Genomic DNA, 25,456 nt, shown 5'->3' with positions numbered 1-25,456 from the left:
CCCAAGCATCTCAGGTTGAAAGTGAAGGTCTGGTACCTGCTATAGTCACAAGGCCACTGTCACTAACATGCACCACATGATTCCGAGATATGGACTGGGTGTCTTTAGAATTGGGGTCTGTTACTAGGGGACGAATCCCACTCCATGCTGCCAAGACATCTCCTCTCCTCACTGTGGTTGAAAAGAAGAAAAGAAATCCCATCAGAAGTGCTTCCTCAGGAAAGTAACAACAACAACAACAATTTTTAAAATATGCCACCAATGTAATCTTGGAGAAATAATATTGCTAGCTCCGCAAATGTTAGTGACAGAAAGGTAAAGAAAGAAGAGGTAAAACTGCCTCTTTTGATTCAATAATGACTAATGTTCAAGCAGTGTATACTCATTTTTGAAAAGGGGGGTGTCAAGAAAACATAGTCTAATTTACCCAAAATGAAAGTTTGCATCAATGGAAATCATATAGAACTATTTCCTGGATGTCAAAATTTAACAACCACCAAGGTCTTAACATCATGAAACCTTTTGATCACAAAGGCATTATAAAAACCTGTTCCCACAGCCGTTCAAAAGCATGCATATTCTGCTATACAGTGCTACAGTAGACAAGCAGCTAAGTACACATGCAGTTTATATTGACACACACCAAAGGGCATTAGAAAGTTAACTTTAGATCTCGGCACGACAGCATGTAGCAGAATACATGTGTCTTATTACCTTCAAGCTCAATAGAATATTGAGAACATCCATGATCATTTTTAAGATTCTGGTCCTCCTAGAAACATATATACAATGGCCATACTTGGATAGCATGGTAAGCCATGTTGCTGGTATTATCATTATTCACATCGCTGGATAGAGGGTGAATATCTGGAACCACAACTTGCTTATCTTCTTGGGAGCAGAATGATAACAAGCCTGCCTCTAACTTGCTTTCTGACATAGCAAGCAAAAAATACAGCAGTTAACACACCTACTCCAAGTAATCCAATTGCTCATTTTTCCACTCCAAATTGCACTATGCTAATGAAGAACAGATAATCTATATGCTTGGGCAAACCTCAAAGTTACTGTGTTTTTAGTACTGTGGCTTAAGTAGCCAAGTGCAAAAACACAATATGCCTGGAACTATTCAGACAAACCACTTGCCCACACGCATCATACAAACCGAGCTTGGCCAGCCATGCACAAAATGACTGTGTTGAGTGGCTTCGAAAGTTTCACCATATTTTTATCTGGTCAAACCTTGGGAAAGAACACTGTAGTCATTCACTGAATGCATTTTGTGGAAGGCAGATTTTCTGAGGGGCTCTGCATAGGTGAAGGAGGTCAAGGAAATTTAAAATTCATCGGTTTTCACACTTACGGATTTATTATTTCTTTTAGTACTCAGGTTACGCTGTTTCCTTTTGGACCACCTTAAAAGGGTCAGGAAAATGTCACTGCGGCCAAGCACCAAAACACTTTACTTATCCACTTGTCATCAAGATAGAATAGAGCCGGGGACCCTCCTCCATCAGTGGGTCTTATCAGGTACTTCTCTTGAAAGCAACACGACACCTTACCTTTCCCAATCCAACTCAGCAATGAGCTACTTTCTCCTTGAATTTTGCATTGTGCACATCATTTCCTTTAGACCGCTTCGTTGCATTGTTAAAATTATGTGTTAATACTTTTTTTTTAACCAGAGGAAGCCTGCAAGCTTGCAGCATGATCCCAACCCTTGAAACCATGTTTTGGAGGATGGGGAAACGATATGTCTCAACTGACCCAGTGCGACTACAATGCCACTCATCCGTTTCTTAAAGGGGAATTAATGTAACAAATACAATGAAAATAAATACTCCGGCTGCTTCAACATTTACTGGCTATAATTGCTCTATCTTCCTAAAAAGCATTTGACCAATTATGCAGTTCAGGACCCCAGATCCTCAAAGACCGCCTCTCCCTTAAACCCCAGACTCTGTGATAATTCATGTACCTCCTTCCATGGAAGGTTCAGAGGCTAGAGACACAAGATTGGGCCTTTTCACTGGGGATTCCCCTCTTGTGTAAATATTACACGCCTGGTGCCATCTTTATCTATTTTTAGGTACCCAGAAAAGACTTTTCTCTTTACCCAGGCTTTTGGCCCTTAATTTGAAAAGCGGCATTATGGCCTCGTTTTAGTAAGATGGGATCTGTAAGCCATGCCTTTTATTTGTATGGATGTGTTTTTAGGTTTTTTTATTGGTTCTTTTAAACTGGTTTTAATGTAAGTCGCTTTGAGTCACTTTGGGAAGAAAGAGACTAATAAATAAAAAATCTTTGTCTGTTTATCAATACAGCTATAACCTCCACAGGATCATTAGATTGTGACCACTAGTGGCACCAGAACAGAAAGGGTAGAGGATAAAAACAGGTAAGCACTGTCACACAAATGTAAATTGAACTTTACCCAAAGTGGAGCAAATCTGAAAATATATATATATATATGGGGGGGGGGAGCGAGACACAGAATGACAACCTCTTATTGCCTTCTGTAGCTATGTCCAGTGAACAGACTATTGCCACAGATGTTTTAAACTTATAACGAAGTATTTTATGTGCACTATAGTTTACTATCATTGCATCTATTCTCTTTTTAGAGCACACTTCCCTTCTTTTGTTTTATTTCCTGGAAAACGTTTAATCTAACTCAACATTCACTGCTAGGGCCTCTAATTACAAAAGTATTTTTCTTAGCGCTTCTATTGAAAACAGGTTTGCAAGCCTACAGTAGACTGTAAAGTGGGACAGGAATCTGAAGTGGAAGTATGTTCTATAAGACTACATAACCTGACATCACTGGTCCAAAACGAAAAACACAAAATGAAGCAGCACACAGCAAGTGTTGTTGTTGTTGTTGTTACCCTCAATATGCTTCAGGAAGGACTAAGGCATAACTACCCATCAACAGATTTGCTTCAGTGTTTTCCAACCTAGGATGGCAGTCAGGCGAGTGAGCGTGCAGTCTTTCCTTCTGCCAGATTTAAAAGGGAAATCTCCCAATGGAAGCTGAGAAATGCAGATTTAATGAACAACCGTAGAGCCTCATACTTAATATCACAGAAGGTGTCATTTATTTTGACAATATAATTGAGGTAGTTTCAATATATAGTTTCTACACTATGGCCCAATGTCCCCCCACATAAGGTCTTTTTCCAGCAGAGAGGAAGGCTGTAAAACGCTGTAGGACTTTTCATAAAATAATAAATCATATCAAAGCACAACCATCCAAGGGCCAGTTCACAAAATGACTGCTATAGCAATATAATATACAAGGTGAGTGGGGTGAGGGAACAGCTTTGCCACTTTAAGCATTCAATACCATATGTAGTTAATACAAAACTCTGCCCCATTCACATACAAATATATACAGAGTTCACCTAACTGAGAAGAGCCTTTCCCTTCCAAAAAGAGAAGGAAGAAATGCAGAATTTTGGCAAATTTTATGAAGGCTCCTTTTGCATATTGCTTCTTCCTATGCGTTATTCCTTCATCGGCCCATGTCCCTTAATCTGAAGGATACTGATGCAATGGTTTGAAGGTCTGAACAAACCCAATGAACGCACAACAGAAATGTCACTAGAGCCAGGGGAGCAAAGTAAAAATGGGTGTTAGACATAAGACAACTCAAATCCCTGCTCTATCATGAAACTGTGTGTCCTTGAGTCGGTCACTTTCCCAGTCTCAAGCTTAACATATGCCACAGGGCTGTTGCACAGATAAAATGGGTGTGAAATCTTAAACTGCCCTAATCTCCTTGGAAGAAAGTCAGAATAAAATGTATGTGCTTTACAATGAAAAAAAATGATGTGCAATTAACCCAATATTGAAAGACCATGATTGTGAAAAAAGGAACACTGTTGGGTCTCAAAAGAGGAAGAAAATATTTTAGGCAACTAAGCATGATGGTCTGCTGATCAGCAGTTATGTTGCACTTGCCTCCGATCATATTAGCTTTAAATAATAATAATAATAATAAATTTTATTTCTATCCCGCCCTCCCCAGCCAAAGCCGGGCTCAGAGCGGCTAACAACAGTAAAATGATAAAACATTCTAAAATCATTTCATTATAAAATTAATTCCAATCAGATTAATGGCAACCACTGGGCCAGAGTTCTGTGAGGATTGCCAAAGGAGGGAGTCAGGCTGTGCCCTGGCCAAAGGCCTGGTGGAACAGCTCTGTCTTGCAGGCCCTGCGGAAAGATGTCAAGTCCCGCAGGGCCCTAGTCTCTGTTACTAGTACTTAGTAGTCAAATTTATATTCCGCCTTTCCATGAACAACACCCAAGGCAGCTAGTTGCTGTTTCCACGTGGACATCAGCAAATCTTGTAGGAGCCCTGACCTCAAAATCAAGCACACACAGAGTCCCGGAGAAGTCACAAGAACCTAAGAAGATCCTGCTGGATCCAGACATTGGCCCATCTAGCCCAGCATCCTGTTTTCACAGTGGCCAACCAGATGCCTGTGGGAAACACACAAGCAGGACCTGAGCACAAGAGCTCTCTCCCTTTCTGTGGTCTCCAGCAACTGGCATTCGGAAGCATTGCTGTCTCCAGCTGTGGAAGCAAAGCATAGCTATCATGGCCAGTAGCCATGGATAAGCTTTCTCCTCCATGAATTTATCAATGGTGGTCATGACTCATGTAAGAGTGAGCTACTCAATAATCTATGGCCTTTTAAAAGTGGGGAGACCGCTATTATTATTTTTCTGTGATTTTTCTTAAAATTACTATGCTATGTAAATTATGTTTTCAAAATTGTACACCAGCCTGGGAACTTCAGATGAAGGGCACTACAGTGGTACCTCGGGTTAAGAACTTAACTCGTTCCAGAGGTCTGTTCTTAACCTGCAACTGTTCTTAACCTGAAGCACCACTTTAGTTAACGGGGCCTCCTGTTGCCACTGTGGTGCCGCTGCACGATTTCTGTTCTTATCCTGAAGCAAAGTTCTTAACCCAAGGTAATATTTCTGGGTTAGCAGAGTCTGTAACCTGAAGCACATGTAACCTGAAGCGTATGTAACCCGAGGTACCACTATATATAAATTGAATAAATAATACTAATAATAGTTTAACTATGTGTTGCATGAAGCTCTATTGGACAAACTTTAAATATCAAAGTACTTTTACAGTCTTTGGTCCACAGTTCTACAGCTTCTCATAATGTTTCAATTTGTACTTTGAAAAAGGCCTAAACTAGCCCTCAGAGACACAATCAGCAGTGCTATGCTAGACGTGCGTACATTTTGGTTCAATTGTCACAACCGCCGCTTGGATAACCCTGACACCCTCCAAAGCAAAAACCAGCATCTTGTTTATCCAACAACAGCACCCAAGTGACCCTTTAAAAAGCGAAAAGGACCCGGCCACGATAAAGACCATAATGTTACCTCAAGACTCCCTTCTCACTCACAGAGCAGATGTTTTACTATTAACCTCCCCTAAATGAAAGCAAAAGTCTGTAAAACTAATTTCATCCTCTTACTTAACGATGGATAAAAGCAATCTTACACAAAGGCTTGTGTGTCAGGGTCTGGGGGGGGGGAGGGTTACATATTTTAAGATACTGCTTTCACAGGAGTGTTAACAGAAAAATCAATAATGCCTTGTAAAAATATCCCGAAAGAACAGAGAAGAGATCTGAGAAATCAATGTTGTTCTGCCAGCATGTTTAACCCACCAGAATGAAGTGCTAATCACAGAAATAAGATACCATATTACATTTATAAATTAATGAAACTAGAAAAAAGCAGCATGTGTGACACTATAATTAAACAGCTGGAACACATCCAAGCCTGTGTAAGTTGATAACCCTGCCACTGTCTTTGGCAGCAAAAAGGCAGGTCTGCAGTGAGTTGATACGGCCGGCACAATTGTTAATTCTCTAACAGACAATCTATAAACACGACTAATTACACATGTGGAAAAACAGTGTGCAACCCAGGTTGGTTACTTTCAAAAGAATTAAACGCTCAAGAAAACTACTTCGGCAGAACTGCCCTGCAAAAAATCCTGTCTTAATCAATTCTCCAAGCTGCAGCTTAGTGTAACCAACCACCTTGCCTGACAAACCACAGCTCTTTATTAATTTCTGCACGAGGGACCTAATGATAGGGGTTTCCCCCCCCTCCTCCGGTAGACCATTTTTCTTTAATGGCTACAACAATAACAGAACTATCAATTACCCATTTCAAGGAAGAACAAACAAGCAATCTAGAATTTTCAGTCTGTGGAGAGGAGGTTGCTGAATATGAATATTCAGCCTCTGTCAACACCTACAAAGGGCAACTTAGAGTTCATGCCTTTTTATAGAATCATTTTAAAAGGACTAGATGATTCAGGGGCTTGGTAATGAAATCTGAAGCGTCTTGTGTATCTCAATACTCAAATCAGATTCTAGTTGGCTGATTATCAGAAGACTCTTCAATGTCCTATAACAGGAATAACCAATATGGTGCCCATTAGATGTTGTGAACTATCAGACTGGGTCAATAGTTAGGGACAATGGGGATTGTATCCAAAACATCTGGATGGCGCCATATTGGCTATCTCTGACCTATATTAAACAAACAGTGTGCCATTTTAGCTTCCCGGTGTTCCCCTTGTTGAGATGGGTGGCAGGGATGATCTAGTTTTAGATCATTCTAAGGAAGCTGAATACAGCAGAAAGTTGTTGCTGGCGGATTTCTTAATTAGGTTTTTTTTAAAATCAAGCTATGCAGGGTGAAAGTGAATCACAGCTAAAGTGGAGACTTCCTATTTCTCTAATGCCTAAGGATCTATTGAAAGCTAGCAGCTACACTCACCTCTAACAATCCTACCACTTAATGTGGATTAAATACTCTTCTTTGAAGGTATAAATACAATTACTAGAATTCCACACATTGATAAAATTGCTGAATATCTCCTATTTTTATGTTGGGTTTTCAAATCCTGAATATTTATAATGAGACCTCTGGGTACAGGGCGGTATATAAATTCTATATAAATTCAATCAATAAGAAATAATGATGATGATGATGGGGTTTTTTGTCTTCTTGCTGATGTTGCTATACAAAACCCCCCAGCAGTTGCTTTCAATGCATCCCTAACTATATGGTGAGCTTGCACATCTGGGGTGATATTGAAATGCAAATACTCCATTATACTATTATATAATATAATCAGTGTCTGATTTATCATTTAAAATACTAATTAGAAATTTCTAATTTACGTTTGTGATTGTGCCAGGCCATGAACTGTAGTTTGTGCTGGAATAATTGACTTAACCTTTCTTACATACCCTATTCCCCTAAAGGTACGTCGAGCAAAAGTCACATATCTCTGAATAACTTTCCCAGGCATGTGAAAACAGGTATGTGACCATCATATGATGTGGTGCCATAGTCGGGGGGAATTAGATGTAACAAATCCATATTCAGATCATTAGACAAAACTGCTTCATACTTTTTACACAACAGCTAAGCAACACTGATGCTTGCTGCAGTACAAAGGGCAGGTGTACATCTTTAGCATTTAGGGAGGCACGCCTGCCCTTTGCATTGTGTGTGAAAACACCAAAGGAACGCAGCAATCAGCTTCAGTCATGGAGCTCCATAGGTGATCCTATTTTTCAGCCTAACCTACTTTACTGAAACTGTTCCAATGATGCTCCACTGCGACTCAGAGTTCATCTAACTGGATGGGTTGGATATCACCACTGTAGGACATACTCACCAAATTCCAGCATTTCATTTCCACCCAACTTGTTTATTTAAAGTCTGTTCCCACATCCCGCAACTGTGTGCATACAGTATATACCTGCAACTCAAGATAACATCTCAGGCACCTATAGCCACGAAAGCTTTTGCTATAATCCATTAGCCGGAATTTAAAGTTTATGAAAAGAAGATGGTTTATAGACCCAGAAGTATTCTTGGAGCTAATTTTACCGAAAATTACCTTCAACATCGCAACTAAGATAGTTGCGCACTTCCGTCAAAATGAAATTGATATCTTCTTCTGTAGGAATTGGGTGACTTGTGACTTCGGTTGCAGTATCCGTGGTACCAGCAATAGTCATCTTTTGCCATGGCAAGAAGAAAATCACTCTGCCATCACTAGTGGATGGGTCAAGGAGTCCCATATTATCGGGGCTGGAATAAAGCAAATTTGTGTTGTTGTTGTTTTAAAAATTCACATATCCCTTAAAACATTCAGAGCAAAAAGAAAAAAGGCAGAAATGAAATACTAAGAAGCACTTGTTTAGGAGACATATGAATAACACTGGGGACACTTGTTGCAGAACTCACAGAACTTATACAGAGCACAACTAGGGTTCAAAGGAAAGCTTTTGGAAAGCTCACAAGCAGTTTCCCGTTTCCCTTCCAGCATCTGTTATTCTGAGAAAGGAAGAGTGTTAAGTGGCCACATGAGGCACAGCCATGCAAATAAGAGAGAAAGTTATATGTGCAGTCGTATTATGTTCACAATCTCTAAAAAACAGGAATATCCTTTTAAATATGTTTTCACAATGGCCTGTATTCTCTGGCTCAACTTGCTGTCTTTGGGTATCTGCTCTCTATATTAGTTTGCAGCACAGCTGAAATGACCTAATCTCATGGAAAGATGGTGTTGTTTGGTAGTAGGGAACGTAAAAGGCCAGGCAATAGTGTTTTTATCTTAGATTTAAAAAGTGGGGGGGGGGTTTAAGTGTGTGTGTGTGTGTGTGTGTGTGTGTGTGTGTCAGCCTTTAACCTGGCAGCTGGTCCATGTGGTTAGTTGGATAGGGATTTTAAGCCCCACACTTTAAGGAGGCAGAAACAGCCGCTAGAGACTGTAATGAAGCGGACAATGGGGAGGAACAACCAAACACATTGGAGTGTGGTGCAATGGTTGGAGTGCTGAACTTTGGAGACCAGGATTCAAATTGGCACATAGGCATGAAGCTCACTGGGTGACCTTGAGCCTGCCGCCATCTTTCAGTCTAACCTACCTCACAGGGTTGCCCTGAGGATAAACTGGAGAGGGGAGAACCATGCATGCTACCTTGAGCTCCTTGGAGGAAACGTGAGATATAATAATAATAATAATAATAATAATAATAATAATAATAATAATAATAATAGCTGGCATCTGAGTAAGATAGACCTGTTTTAATGCAAAGTATAGTAACTCAAGCAGTAGTCAAATAACAGGTTGTTGTGAATTAGCTTCTAAGCTTGATAATAATAAAATACCCATATAGTTACATCCAAACAGAAACTCATTCACTCTCATACATGACTGTGCACATGTTTTTTCCTGCAGATATTTTCGTGTTGAAGGAAAAATGTCATATGTGAAGTGCCCCTCCAAGATATGATGACAATTACATATACCTGAAGTGTAAGTTCTACAACTAAGAAGTCTTTGAGATGATATTTATATACAGCTTAAGAATACATTTGGAGAAGCAGAGCTTAAAAAGTAGGTGTCAACATGGACTTGTAAGGTAAACCATGGCAGACAAGTAATTACTTTTCAAAATGAATTCACTATTGATTTAGAGAGGCAGGAAAACTTAGAAATTTAATATACAGACTCAGAATCTTCAAAAAACTTTCGGTAAGTTTTCAAATAAGGTTTCTAAATTGGCATAAAATAAGCAGAACTACAGAGAGGCTGAGTTATTCTTTGCAAAGATTGCTGGGAGATCATTTACGTTCTTTTTTAATATCATGGAATCGCTAGAAGAACCTAAATTGGGGGAAATGGTAAATGATTTCAAATCCCACTCTCTTGCCCATTTCTATCACTGCCTGTTCGATCTTCTTTCAATAATTACTCTGACAAATAACAGAAAATTCCAGAATACAATCAGGGTGAGATTCTAGCATACAGTAATACTATTTAACATTTATAAAGCATTTCAGGACATTCACAGAGCTTCACCTACATCACAGAACAATGTCGTAAAATAGAGTACTTTTATTAACTCCATGTTCCAGGTGGGACTGAAGGTCTATGACAGAGAATGACTTACCTTAACCCACCTGGCGAAAATTATTTTTACATTTTCTGAACCACACCTACATCTAGATATGGATTCCAGGATGGTGCACACTGAAACACAAATATCCAATTCAAAGTACTGGTTTTGACCTATACAGCCTTAAGCGGCTCAGGCCTGCAATACATCAAGGGCCGCCTCTCTGCTTATGAACCTACCTGGACCCTGCAATCATCTTTTGAGGCCCTTCTTCATGTGCCTCCTCCACAAGAGGTCCAAAAGGTGGCGACATGAGAATAGGCCTTTCCTGCAGTGGCTCCCTGTTTGTGGCATGCGCTCCGCTGGGAGGCTCAATTGGCGCTTCATTGCGTATCTTTAGGCACTAGGCAAAAACATTCCTTTTCTCCCAGGCCTTTGGTTAATAATTAAATTATCCATGGCCTTTTAAACAGTGGTGGTAGTGGGGTTATTGTTATTGTTTGTTATTATGCTATATATTGTTGTGTTTTTTTATTTTGTAAACTGCCCTGTGATCTTCAGATATATATAAAGACTTCAGATATACAGTCGTACCTTGGAAGTCGAATGGAATCCATTCCGGAAGTCCGTACGACTTCCAAAATGTTTGGAAACCAAAGCGTGGCTTCTGATTAGCTGCAGGAAGTTTCAGCAGCCAATCGGAAGCCATGGAAGCCCCATCTGACGTTCAGCTTCCAAAAATAGTTCGCAAACCGGAACAGTCACTTCCAGGTTTGCGGCGTTTCGGAGCTAAAGAACTAAGCTGTTCAAAAACCAAGGTACGACTGTATAAATATCTTCAGATATATAAGACTATCTGGTTTCTTTTTTTCCTCATCTTCAATAAATCTGCGTGTTTCATCTAAGAAATGAGGCAGACCTGGGTAAGAATTGGGGGTTTTTTTAAATTCATTTGGAATCTGCCATTGCTTTATTTCTTCTTCCCAGTGGGCCTTGATGCAACCAGATGCCTGCACTGCACTGAAAAATGTTTGCTGCCTCCTGTTAATTTCTTCCTTACGGCTATCAACAGATACAGATTCATGATGTTACCACCAGCCAATGCCCCAACCCTTGCCTTGCTTTGTTTTACTCTAGCCTGAGTAAGAGTACTGGTTGGTGCAATAAAGGTATTACCCTAATGTGGATTTGGGTTTTTTTTCTTACAGCCAACGTGTCTACCTTTAATTTTTGAATTCAAGGGAAAACTGCTTTAGCTACGGTGTTGGATAGTTTACATCCTTTTGAATGTTACATCCAATGATGTAACTGCTGCAGGCAGAATCTATGTTAACACTGTTCTCAAAGAAGATAGGAATGCCCATCTTCGGATCAGGGATCTGTTTTTACATCTTCCTTTAAGAGGCAGAACCAGAGCCTCTGCTGCAGCCGAAACTACAGGCGACATCAACTGGATTAAGGGTTGAAATTTATATGAGATTAGTCACACTAACATCATCAGAGTGTGAGGAAGTCATGCAGGAGGTACTTATATGAGGACATGTATCTGAAGAACAGAATTAATGAGAGCAGAGGGACACAGGGACTATTAATGAAGAATATAAAAATGTAAGAATCTACTGGGAAACGCTTGCATTGTATTAACATTAAATTAATTAAATCTTATCTACATTTACACATAAAAAGCCTTTAAACTATTTACCATTTTCCCAAGATCATGTCAAAGTACTTTCCCAAAGAGACCAGTAGCTGTAATGAAATGACACACATTTTCCTGCTAAACAGGATTTAGTTGGCACTGGGGGCAAAAACCTGTTGCTCAATTAATACACACGTTTGTTTGTTTGTTTGTTTGTTTGTTTGTTTGTTTCTGCATGGTGTGTATTATTTCTTATACAGACAAATTCCTCGGCTTAACTATGTTTAGGATGAGATCAGTCTACTTTTCACTCAGCAGCAGAGCAAATGATCTGCACAGGCAGGAGTTGTCGCTGAAACAAAGTCAGTTGCCTATTGAGAGATGCTGAGGAATAAGGCAAAGGGAGAGACTGACCCTGAGCTTATTATACAGTATATAAACCAGATTGCACACACAATCCTGGGCTCCATCTAAGACTGAAGGTGTAATAGCTCAGAGTAGCCAGCATTGCAAAAGAATAAAGGCCAAAATATTTGTTTTTCAGCTGCTCCCGCCTTCCGTCTCTACTGAACGCTTTTGAGTGTACTCGTTTTGTTCATTATAGTAGGTGGATGATGTGGGCTGTAGCCGTAGCAACCATGCAAATAGCTGCGAGTAATTGCCCCAGCTGTCCAGTTTTAAGCATGTATTAACTGCAGAGTGTAATAAAGATATCCTTGTCTGAGAGTTCTGTCACTTTATAGGTGAATAATGGATGCCCTAGACAAGACAGAACCTCTGAGCTGGATTGAGTACGGGGATCCCACTACCAAAACAAGGATACCATCAAGCAGGATTAGCCAACATGGTGCCCTCTGGTTTAGTGGACTACAAATGCCATCTTCCCTGACCATAGAGCCATACTGGCTAGGGCTCATGGGAGTTGTAGTCCAAAACACCTGGACGGCACCTTGCTGGCTACCCGCTGGAACACAAATCCCGCACCACTTGAGGGCTGCAGCAATCCAACAAAGCTGTGAGTTAGCAGCCAGCTCCTGTACCTGCTGTGCTCTGGCAAGGCCACGTAAAGTGATACACAGAGGAAACAAGCCCTATGGCTCCTTGGTAAAGGTGGGCTCAGATGCCACACACCTTACTCAGCTGTTGGCTAAGATTCTGTTTTAACTATGTGTTCTCTTCCAGTTAGCCATACTGCAGATGAAATGCAGGAAGAGACGATGCAATGGTTCAATGGGATTTTCTAGCCTAAAGCAAGAGACCCAAGTGGAAGAAGAGGAGCACTGTTCTGCAGATGATGCACATGAGTTTGTGCAGGGCTATAACAAGAAGGTTCTACAGCAGTTCTCATGCTTCTTCTTGGGGTCTTATGCATACACAAACTTGAAAGTGGAAGAACGTATTTCGGATTCCCCACCGCCACACACTTTCCTTGAATGATGTTCTAGCGCCGCTTCCCATGAGCTGAAGATCCCCTTGTCCACATGTGGAGGGCAGTGGCGTCGCAACGGGGGTGCGGGGGGGTCACCCCGGGTGCCATGTCTTGGGGGGGTGACAAGGCACCCCGTGGGGGCTTGCCCCGCCACAGCGGAGCGAGCAGCCATCATGCCGCTGCAGCTGCATGTGGAGGATCTTCAATTTGTGGCTGTAGCTGCAAGCAGAGAATCCCGGCACCATCCGTATGGTGCTGGAGCGGCGCTGCGGGCAAACCGCTATGTACAGCGCATGTGTGGTATCACATTGTACGTATGGCACATGCATCATAAGTAGCGACGCCACACATGCACCCTATAAAGCGACGCCCCACCCCGGGTGTCACAATGCCTTTGTTTGCCCCTTGTGGAGGGACATCTTTGAATCCACTACTATTAATACTTAGCATTTATGTAGAACATCTCAAGTATTCAAAGCACTTCTTTAGGTCAGTCACGTAATGCAGGTCGATACAGCAGCCGCAGGCCTGGAGTCAACTTGCTTAAGACTACCTTTTAGCTGTTATGCCGTAAACACTTTATGAATCAGCTCACATATCCATGTTAGTTTTCCTCACACAAAACTCAGGGAAGCTAGCCTGGTGCCTTCAATACATATCTTTCGGCACCGTCAAAAACATTCCTCTTCTCCCAAGCCTTTGGCTTATTAAACAATCGATGGCCTTTTAAACTGGGCTGGGAATTGTTATTGCTTGTTACTATGTTATGTATTTTTGTGTTTTTATATTGTAAACCACCCTATGATCCTCAGATGAAATTTAACAAACAAATAAATGATACTCAGGGCAAGGGGGGGGGGTCCGCCCTAGGTGTCACCACTGAGTGGGGTGACAAAATACCAGGCGGGACTCACCGCGGGGCCTGCAGCTCTCCAGAGCCATGCATCTCTCCTGGGAGTGATGCGGTGGCTTGGGCTCCCACATGCTCTGCGCTGCCCCTAACAGCTCACCCGCTGCCTCCCCCTCAGCTGGAGGGCGACAGAGTGGAAGGAGACAGGCAGACTCCTTGGAGGTCCCGCCCCTGGGCATAGGGCATGATGTCCAGGCGCCCAATCAGCTTTCTCCGCCGCTGACTCAGGGAGGAGCAGGAGGACACAGCAGTGGTTAGAGGTAAAAGATCGACTGAGGCATGGCCAAAGAAAGAAAGAAATCCCTGCAAAAAGTTGCCCACTTTCTGTTCTTCCAAAGGCGCTTGCTGCCAGTCGCACAAATGAAATGCTCCAGTATTTAAGTGGGAATCAGGGGTGAAGTAGATTAGGCAGGTGAGAAAGCATCTTCCTTACCCACTTTAGTTTGAACCAGTCAAGCCTTCCCCTTGATATGAAAGCATTCCACCTCCAGAGACAGATTTTGGCATGGCAACACACAAGCCATGCTCTTTTGAGCATTCAATAGGTGACAGAGTTACGGGAAGGGCTGTACCATGTGTCCTCAGTAAGAGCATTTCCCCCCTCTGAGCTAAACCAAAAATGGGGGGGGGAGAGAAGGGGAAATAAAAGCTTGCATTCACCCTGCACTATTAACAGCAGCAAGTCTCTCTCTCTCTCTCTACAACTTTATTTTCTACACTGGACACACTTCTTCCGATTGTTATAAATGATCCAGCTTTTGAATATCGTTACCTGTAATAGCCAGGCATCACAATATGAACGCCTGCGCTTGGCTGACAGATGTTTGGTACTTTCTGCTCATCCATTTTCCGCACGGAGTCTGTGAAAGGTCCTGTAGCATTGATAACACATTTGGCTCTGACATCAAATTCCTGCCCTGTGAAAGAAAACAGCATCAATCACATACTCCATTTGTTTCCCTGTTCACTGACTCTCTGGATTATTAATTTATCTATGAAGTTAACCTATTGTGAAGTGTGTGTATTTATCTACACACACATGCACATAACACACACACACACACACACACAGAGAGAGAGAGAGAGAGAGAGAGAGAGCACCGCAGAAGCTTAGTATTGTTACCAAAAAGCAGAAAATAATTTTGAGGATAATTTTAATAAAAAGAAAAGAAAAACATGAGAGAGAGAAAAATCCTCTCAGATAAAATCTAGAGTGGCAGAAGATTCCCCTCTCCCGATTTTACTTTTATTTATCGAGTTCTCTGTTTAATGGCATTCTTAAACCCTGAAATTTGTTAGATGGTACTATGACTGAATGCACACCACACGGTTATTTTACGACGTCAGCTTTTCTTGACAGAAGGGCTTGGATGTAAAGCGTGGCTTAGCTTGCCAAAGCACCAGGATTTGAAGGAAAACCTGACAGAAGTTAAAGATGATTGGCATTAATGACATGCCACTGCACTTTGGAAATATGCCTCCTTTGTCAGTTAAGTGATATTTACAAACTCCAGCCTCCCGCTGCACTCCCCCTCCTTAACTTCTTCTTTCTAACATAAGGGAAAATAAATAAATAAATAAAGATTTCTGTCTCCTTAAACAGAAAGGGAAATTGGGGGGACGGACCACAGCATCTGTGGACAGCTGTGCTTCATCCAGGAAAACAACTGTGTCCTCTAAACCACATGCATTAAGGGAAGTGGAAGAATGCCAGTGGAATGCCAGAATCCACCGAACCATAGGAGACAAGCGTTAGAAACGCCATCTCTGAAAAGTACAGCCGAAACAAGGTGCCTTGTGAGTGTGTGGGCCAACGCAAAGTACCTGCTGTTAGGTAAAAGGAAGCAAAGGGGCTCTATAAATACCACAGGGGAGCGAAGGCTGCTTACCTGTTAGAACATCCCTGCACCTTGCGCCGCAGACGCGGCTGGCCCCGCTCTTTGGATCCGTCTTCTTCAGCAAGCGCACCACTTCAGTGTAATTGGCTGTGGCAGCCCCATACCTGGCAGCGGTGAGGGCAATGGCAAGGTTCATTCGTGCATCGTTGTGTTGTCCTGCAGCAGGGGGCAGAATCAAGGGAAGGACATGAGTCACCTCAAGCCACTGACTTGTGGTATGGAAGTGTGTCAGAACGGATCTGTCACATCTGTCCCTGTCACACCGAATCTATGTGATGGCTGGTCAGGTCTACCAAGAATTGTTTAGAGTAATGTCTTCTCTTGGCAAGGCAGGGCATTCATCTCAATTGTTCTAAACAGCGTATTTGTACGATTGTTATTTTTTTAAACAATTGCAAATTGCTGGGATTACTGTCCAAGCAATGTGTTTTTTTTTATACGTTGCAAAACGAGCGATTTGCATTTGTTCAGTCAAGGACCTGACATGAAAACAAACCACACGCTTTCTGTTTTGGAAGGAGGAGGATTCTATAACCAACCCCTGCCCCCCTCTCCAAATTGGGCATTAATACAGCATCTTTGAAGAATTTGTTTTTTGACGGCCCCACTGGTGTTAATTAACAATCTCTAATAGCACACATATACTGCATGACATTAATTTTTTTTAAAAAAAGGAAGCAAGCAATGATCTTTCAGGGATTCCACTGCTAAGCCTTTGCTGCCAGTGAAAAAGACACTCATTTTGTGCACATTTTAAGTTCGCAACTAATAGCATTCACAGGGTTGGGGGTATATCTCTCTGTGTGTGTGTGTGTGTGTGTGTGTGTGTGTGTGTGTGTGTGTGTGTAATAAAATCTTGTTGAACACACACAAAGAAAAAAAAGAACCCAAGGAGTTTTAGTTAACAGATCACTCTTAACATATATATCATTAAAGATTTATTACAGAATCTTCCTAGTTGAGGAGGAGAGAGGGGGGGGGGGGAATCAACATGGAAGAGAGAGCATTGGCAGGGGGAAGGGAGGGGGGAGAGCAAGAAGAATGGAAATGATTAATTACTTTAAAATAGTGGCATCACCTGAGACTTTCTATTTATTATTGCCACTGAAGTTAAAACCCTGGATGTTGGCTGGGAGCAATTATTCTGCGTAGCAAGGGCCAAGCTCTGTGTGCCCAGAATAATTAATTACAAAGGGCTGGAGTTCCGACGGCAGAGTTCAGCATGCCCACGAGTTGGGATCGGTTCTATCAAGATAATACTGATAAAAAAACGGGGGGGGGGGGGTTGAATGAATGGTAATGGATACTGCTGTTGATTTATGTTGCCAGCATACCAAGCGTTCAGTATAAATGATTTATGTAAAGTTCGTCCCCTTCCGATTCTGCCAGAGCAACACCCAGCCGCTATGCGAGCAATCCGTTTCGAAAACCAAAAGGGCAAAAACGTAGAAGGAGGATCAATGGCTCCCAGAACTCTTATACGGCTTCAAAACTTCTCATTCCAATGTGAAAAAAGTCCACCGAGGAAAGCTTAAGCAAGCTAAATACGGCCTAGGGAAAACAAAACCCCAAAGCATACAAAAAAATCAAGGGAGCTGGGAACAATAGCTTTTGTTTAAAAAACAGAAGGTTTTGATTTTATTTTGATATTGTTCCATTACATGTATATATAAAAAAATTGCTTGTCACTTCAGCTGCCTGGAGACAGTGAGATTAAGATCAGAAACTATAAATAAATTAAATAAAAATGGCAACCTCCCCAACACTAAGAAAGAGAGCTAATAGGACACACGATAAATTAATGGAATAGGATGAGGTTATGCAGAAAGTATCCAGAAGCAGGTTGGTAGCATGCAAGTTTAGTTTTTTAAAGGAGCTAAAATTCTCCCTTTGGATGTATAGCCTCTGAACCAGGCATCCTCAAACAGCTCTCCAGATGTTTTTGGGACTACAACTCCCATCATCTCTGACCACTGGTCCTGTTAGCTAGGGATGATGGGGGTTGTAGTCCCAAAACATCTGGAGGGCCGGGTTTGGGGATGCCTGATCTGAACAATTAGAAATCTGCATGAAGAGCTGCTCTTTAGTTGTTTGAAAGCCAAAATATACACACAACTACAAACAAGCCTTCTAACATTCAGAAGGATTTCCAAAATAGGTGGAGGACATTTCAGCAATGGTAAATTACAGCAACTACTACAGTTATATTCTCACTGGTGAAATGCTATTTAACAAGGACCTGTAACCCACTTACTGGAAATACAGCTTTTAAAAATAGCAAGACATGCTCAGGGAATAAAGAGTCTTGTGGGTTTCTTACTATGGTTCTGTTTAGGTAAAAGGGCAGCAAAGTTTCTCAAAAGAGACAGCAGATGCAACTGGGAAAGGGATAAATCAAAGGGGTTCCCCACCCCACAGCTTGGATCCCCTTTGCTTTTCATAACCAGTCTTTGGGCTTGGATTGTTATGGCATTTGGATCCCTGTGGTTACAAACAAGGAACTCTGCTCTCCTCTCCTGCCCTAAGAAGACTTTTCTTCAAACTGCCAATCTCAGCGAGATTTGTTAAAAGAAAAGTTATTGTAACAAAAGTTACCAACCATCCCAAATTCAGCAGTGCTACGAAAATCAAGGGTGATTTTGGCATGGCCATACCATAGCAGAGTGCATAAAGACATGACCCAGATCCATGTCTCGCCATGGAAGGTCACACAGGGAAAACATGAATTGTGTGCATCCATCCCTTAAAGGTGCTGTAACCTTTGCTAGTTACACCAAATAGAACCAGGAGACCTGTAAAACTGGGCCCAAAGTCTTACAGGTGTTCTTCAAACTCTAACATGACCCTACTTTATTCTTCCAAGAATCCCTCTCACATGCCAGAATTCGAGTAAGTTCTGGCATCAAATAACTGAAGGAGTTAATAATCCATGCATATATTTTCTTTGTATTCCGCAACAGCGGCTTACAACAGAGAAAACAACACACTTGGAAACCAAACGGTACAAAAATAATTACATAATAACAGAGCAAAACAGCACAATAACTAACCAAAAATTGTAACATTTCATGACTATACATATAAGATGATTACTTAAACAACACCCAATAACAAAAATAACAAGGGAGCTTTACAATTTCACCTTGGTCCTAGAAAAACCCATCCCATGAAGTTGCTCACAGTCCCTCTCCTGCAACAACTTGCAAGGCTTCAGAAAGCAGCCAGTGGCTTAAAACACCCTTCCCATGATGTTTTTCCTTTCTCCTCTGAATGGTGTCCACTACAGAACTGGCCAAGTAGCAGCTGAAAATTCATTACTCGTGGCAAATCTGCAGGAGTATCTATTCTGGAGGCAACAGCTGCAAAACTGCTTTCAGCAACATTTGTGGTTTACTTTTCCCTTTCACTGGTGCCCTCTGGAGGTCTGTCTGGACAGCAAAGCCCTAGCTGGTTCTGCAGAAGCTTTTCCTCTTAGGAGCACTGCCCTGTTGCAGACAGGAGCCTCTTCTATCTCTGTTCATGGATGATTAAGTTGACAGACAGAAGGAGGAAAGACTGGTTTCCTCCTCTGGAAAGACAAGTCAGTTAAAAGGAAATAGAAGGGGGGGAAGCATGGAAGGGTTTCTGCTGGGAGACAGGGAGAATTCTGCTCAGAAACAGTTAAGCCACAAATCCCAAGGCAATCATAACAAGGCATTAAATTGCCACCAGCCATGTGCACACTTCTTCTGATACAAGCTAAGGTACATATATGGTGGAATTGTTTAAACATCAAACAATTTTGGGAAACAATATATAACAAAATGAAAAAAAATGTTCAGATATTCATTTAGGAAAACACCAGAAGGTTTTCTATTGGGAATAGTACCAGGAAGTCTAAAGGAAGAAAACAAGGCATTATATTTATACGCAACAGTAGCCACAAGGCTACTGATTGGGAAAAAATGGAATAGTGGTATTATACCAACAAAAATAGAGCGGCTTGCCAAATTATTGGAGTACTACAATATATCCAAAACAATGGGAGAAATTGAAAGGATCTCAAAAGAGAAGATAGACAGGGACTGGAAGGTGTTTAAAGGATACTTGCAAAACCATATTGAAAAATCAGAACTCCTATTAGAATAAACAAGTTCCGTTTTAAATACTGGAATACTAAATAAGATGGATAACAATGTGTAATAGAAAAAGAAGCATGAAATTAGGCTAAAGGTGTGTGAAAGAAAGTAATAGAAGTGGAAAGAAATTGCAATTGAGTTGATTGGAAGTCTAACACAAAGGTGGGGTGAGGGGTGATAGATGGTGATGGGAAAAGGAATTATCTGTGGGATTGAGTGTAGGTATGTTTGAACGTTTTTAAGGATTGTATGAAATGTATGTTTGTATATTCGAAATATGTGTGTATTAATGCTGAATTATTTTAACAATAAAAACTTTAAAAATTAAAAAAAGATACAAGCTTAGAACACAGGTTTTATGCATTGAGGCAGTGGTGGGGAACCTCCAGCCCTAAACAGCCCTGCCAGGCCTCTCCATTTGGCTCCTGAGGCCTTTTGGCCAGGCCAGGCCCACCGGTCCTACACCCAACATCACATATGGCACCAGGTGCAAGGCAGATAAAGAAGCAGTTGGGGTTTGCAGGCTCTGTCAACAGCGCTTTGCAAGCTCCAGCATTGGAGATGGCAAAGTGCTGTGCACGAGACTTTGAAAGCACTATCAGCTAGCTTAACGTTAAACCAGGATGGCAGAAGTGGGCCCCATCCACCTGTCAAACTTGGCCTGCAGGGGTGGAGAAGATAAGGATCCTGCACACTGGCTCAGATCCAGTTCCCCACCCCTATATTGAGGTGATGTGATACACTGCCCCAAGTCCCCACACATGAAGAACGCCGAGTGCCCAAGTATTATAATAGCCAATGCTTCTCTCTGTTGATGAGGCCAAGCAATTCTGATCCTCCCTTTCATCTCTCTTGTTCACTGCTATCTGTGTAAAGCAGTTGCCCTGCCATGTCAACCAGAATAACTTGGGGTGCCATTTCAGTACAGGAAGGGCAAAAGATGCTATCACAGAAGACAAGAGATTTTCCTCAAGGTATGAAGGCCAGCACACATATATGTATCTTAACATTATAAGCCAAAGCAGTACAAGCCTAAAACAGGCACCCAAGATTCTGAATGTGGTTTTGATACCAATAACTGACATACATAGGCACAAGAGACAGAGCATTTTCAGTGGTGGCCCCATGCCTATGGAATTCCCTTCCTAGGTTGGTATGTATGACCCATCAATGTTTACTTTTAAACAGGCACTGAAGGCTTTGCTTATTATTCTGTACTGCTTTTAATGGGAGATTTATGCTGGTGATTTCCAGTCACTAGTCTTTTGTATGGGGGTTTTGTTGTTGTTGCCTGCTTTTACGCTTGTTTTAGGTCTGTCAATACTGTTTTTATCTGCTGCCGTGGTGATTTTCAGATGTACTAATGGGGCTTCAGCCATTCCTTTAATTATTTTATGACTTGCAATGTCATCAATCACTGCTATTTTTCCTAAAGTGTTGAGAACCTTATGAGGGACAACCTTGAACAAAAGCCTACAAATACAGGAAGGAAAAAGAAATAAATAAAAGCAGCACTATACTCCAGGAGCATTTGTTATGCTTGTGTTTTTAGGCTACATAACAATGCTAACATGTCCAGAGAGACAGATAGGATGGCCAGTTAGAGAGGACAGCAAAAGGGTTTAGATATTTGCCATGTATACCTGACTGACAGCCCTATTTAATTGTTCTTGAAATAGATAATCTGCAACCTCAGAGTGTTGGGCCTGCCCTAGACCTGACAGATGTGGTTCGCTGTGGAAAGGATTCCCTGAGGGAAGTTTAAAAAGCATAGGGCTTATAACAGTTGGTCCTGCTGTTTACTTGGAAGTAGAACTCACTGTAGGTAAGCATGCATAAGGTTACAGCCTCAGTATGTAGATCCAAATTATGTAGATTCAAAATATGTGGCTACAAATTCAAGTTCTTCTCAGAGGGGAACAAGAGAGGGGAGCCATGGCATCACCCTGCCCACAGTTCCCCTTAATATTCAATGCTTGGCTATAATGTGCTCCCTCTGTAGGATGACCCTTAAGGTTGGTTCAGAAACTGCACAATTGGGCAGCCAGGATACTGAGCAGACTGGTGCCAGCACACATATCACACCTGTGTTGAAGGAACTATTAGCTACACAGTCCTCTGCTTCTTTTGAGGCTGGATTAAATAACAAACAAACAAACCCCATAATTTATGTAATTTTTAAAATTTCAAGTCTGCCTTTTTTTGAAAATTTGCATTACAACAATTCACAAAATAGATGCGCCTCCTATAAAAACAAATCCATGAATCAATTTGTTCATGACGACTAATTGAAGACACTTCACTAGCCATTCCCTTAGAGGTGTTGTTAATGTATACCCTGAGCAACCTGGTTTCCCAAAAGACTACCTTCCCTATAGAGACTCAGTAGATCACAGAGATCCTCAAGAGACCTTGCGGATAGTGCTGCAACCTGCCCATTTGGTAGCAGGCCGAAAGTTAGCCTTCTCCTTAGCAGCTCCTACCCTCTGAAATGCCCTCTTTTTCTGCAATTTGGGTGGAATGGGTTATTGGGTGATTTCCGCTCTTATTGAAAACTCGCCCTGTTTGCTCAGACTTTCCCCAACTATCAGCACTGACCAACTGTCTTTGGCATCTGTGATTCTGCTTTATTGTGTGCTTAATTTGTTTTAATGTATTTTAAATTTTATCCTTGTACACTGCTCGGAGGCAAGCTTTGTTAACGAGAAGCAGATATAAATATTAAATAAATAACATAATACAATAAAATGGTGCTTCTGTATCTCCTGAGTTTCATGCTGGGCTATTCGGAAAGGAGATACAGACCATGCAACAAAGAAAATAAAGCAAATGGTCCATTAGTATTAATTGGCACCAAAATATTATGGGAGACGACAAGTTGAGAAGAGAAGCAGAAGAATCTGTTTTTTAAAAATACAGAAAGATAGAGAGATAGGAAGGATAGATAGATAGATAGATAGATAGATAGATAGATAGATAGATAGAAAGATAGATGGAAAGATAGATATAGTTTTAGTGTACCAATGGGATTGTAGGTAAGACTAAGATAAATGTTTTGTGGTTGCAGACAATTTAGTTTTTGTTTTGCTTTCAGTAATAACTCTTAGATTCAGAAAGTCTTTTTTTAAAATTGCCACCAGGTCTGAAAGAAGATATACAAATAAAAGAACAGGGCTGTCAAAATAATTCAGTGTTCTTTCATAGTAAAGAGCTGAGTCAGCTGTCTTCAAGCCTACAGCCGCTAACCTGTAGGCAAAGTAGCAGGAATTGTAAAAGCACAGCACTTGCCCTGAACACATGTCCACTTAACACTCTACCCTCTGCTAGCTGCTGCTCTTGTCGATGTCCTCCCTCCTCACCTCTCCTTTTTCTTCTTCTTCTTTTAGCTCTGTCACCTCTCAGGACAGATCGGACAGATTTTTTTATATCAAAAAATCACAGCACAGAATGCTTAATTTGTCCCAAAAAGATCTGAACAAGCCAAAACCATTCGGAACAAAAGCTTGCGACTGGACCACTTTATTTCCCTAATCTTCTGTCACTGACTTGTCAATTATGTCTCCGCCTGTTAGCCTAATAGGGAGACCTCAGACAATCCTCCTGCTCCTGATTTAGCCTAGTAGCATCACAAGATTTGGGAACCTCAGCGGTGGACTTCCATGCAAAAAGAGGGACAAAATGTGAGGTAAAGGTAAAGGGACCCCTGACCATTAGGTCCAGTCGTGACCGACTCTGTGGTTGCGGCGCTCATCTCGCTTTATTGGCCGAGGGAGCCGGCGTACAGCTTCCAGGTCATGTGGCCAGCATGACTAAGCCGCTTCTGGTGAACCAGAGCAGCGAACGGAAACGCCGTTTACCTTCCCGACAGAGCGGTACCTATTTATCTACTTGCACTTTGATGTGCTTTTGAACTGCTAGGTTGGCAGGAATGTGAACATGTGAGGTAAAGGTAAAGGTACCCCTGCCCGTACGGGCCAGTCTTGACAGACTCTGGGGTTGTGCGCCCATCTCACTTAAGAGGCCAGGGGCCAGCGCTGTCCGGAGACACTTCCGGGTCACATGGCCAGTGTGACATCGCTGCTCTGGCGAGCCAGAGCTGCACACGGAAACGCCGTTTACCTTCCCGCTGGTAAGCGGTCCCTATTTATCTACTTGCACCCGGAGGTGCTTTCGAACTGCTAGGTTGGCAGGCGCTGGGACCGAGCAGTGGGAGCGCACCCCGCAGCAGGGATTCGAACCGCCGACCTTTCGATCAGCAAGTCCTAGGCGCTGAGGCTTTAACCCACAGCGCCACCTGTGTCCCTTGAACATGTGAACATGCCCCCAAAAATACAAAAACAAAAACCAGCATGTTACTGGAGAAGTTTGGGCAAGTTCTATGGTAAAATGAAAAGAGCTTTATACAAAACGAAGGTCAGATCCACACCATACATTTAAAAGCACTCCTGTGCATGTTCACAGTCATGGTTTCCCTCAAATAATAATAGAATCATAGAACTGTAGTGTTGGAAGGGATGGCGAGGGCAATCTAGTCCAACCCCCTACAATCTAGGATTATTTTTGCCTACCGTGGGTTTCGAACCCACGACCCTGAGATCAAGAGCCTCATGCTCTTACTGATCAAACTGTAAATTGTAAAGGGAGCTGAGGGTTGTTAGGAGACTCTTCACAGAGCCACAATTTTAAGAGGGCTTTAAATGTATTCTACGGATGCACGGGATATTGGTTTGCTGATGGGGAATTCAATGTACTTTGAAAGCTTTAATAACTGGAAACTGATCCAATGAAAAAGGTATTATCTTCGTTTGTATCAAAGGTAAAAATAATGATATTCTAGTGGCATCTAGTCAGAGAGGAATGACTAGCATGACACCAGGTGTGAATCACCGCTCAGGCACTTAGAAGTGCAATGCCAGAGGCCTTCCAGATAATGAATTTCTCTTCATGGGGAGGGGGGCGAGTTGCGAGGGGCAGATCAGAATTAGGATTTACTTGGTGGTGTTGGCTTTTAATTATGTTGTTACCCCACTTCCTTTGTATCAGCCTTCAACTTGTCAAAGGCATCTTATTGCAGTGTCAGGGTAAGTAAACGCATAGTGTTAAAATGAAAGCAAAATGTTGTCAGTGCCAGTTTAGGGAAGGCACGCTAAAATGTCACAATGAAAAATGTCTTGACAGCCTTTCTGTGGCCATGCTACAATGTTGGACAAATGTGGCGATGTCAGTGCACATTATTAAACAAGGGATAATTAACACATCTTGTGTGTATAGAAATCTTTATATAAATTTTGTGTGTTTGTGTGCGCGCACATATGCACACATGCCGACCACTCTTTGCCAACCTGGCCATTCTGGCTGGGACAGGTGGGGGGTGCAGGTCAGTGCATCCAGAGGGCATCAGGTAGACAAAGGCTGGTATAGACGAAAAGTCACAACGCAGCTTGAATTCTGCAACTAGAGATACAATTCCGGCTGCCATTAAAATTCT

At 41.9% G+C, this 25,456-nt stretch overlaps 1 protein-coding gene across 3 annotated transcripts in view; it reads right to left on the bottom strand.

Moving 5' to 3' along the window:
* GPD2 (glycerol-3-phosphate dehydrogenase 2) overlaps positions 1–25,456 on the bottom strand; it is a 78,702-nt gene that overhangs the window by 12,513 nt on the left and 40,733 nt on the right. For all 3 annotated transcript variants that reach the window (XM_081929013.1, XM_081929015.1, XM_081929014.1), the window contains exons 7-10: positions 15,842–16,006; positions 14,725–14,869; positions 7,967–8,160; positions 37–171 (exon numbers count right to left, since the gene is read on the bottom strand). In XM_081929013.1, coding sequence (XP_081785139.1) covers positions 37–171; positions 7,967–8,160; positions 14,725–14,869; positions 15,842–16,006 — 639 coding nt within the window. The remainder of the gene's footprint in view (positions 1–36; positions 172–7,966; positions 8,161–14,724; positions 14,870–15,841; positions 16,007–25,456) is intronic.

The sequence above is a fragment of the Podarcis melisellensis genome (genome assembly GCF_964234715.1).
Source record: "Podarcis melisellensis genome assembly, chromosome: 1".
In the NCBI taxonomy this organism is placed as follows: Eukaryota; Metazoa; Chordata; class Lepidosauria; order Squamata; family Lacertidae; genus Podarcis; species Podarcis melisellensis.
The sequence above is the reverse complement of the archived record's forward strand: the minus strand, read 5'-3'. Positions and strand labels throughout refer to the sequence as shown.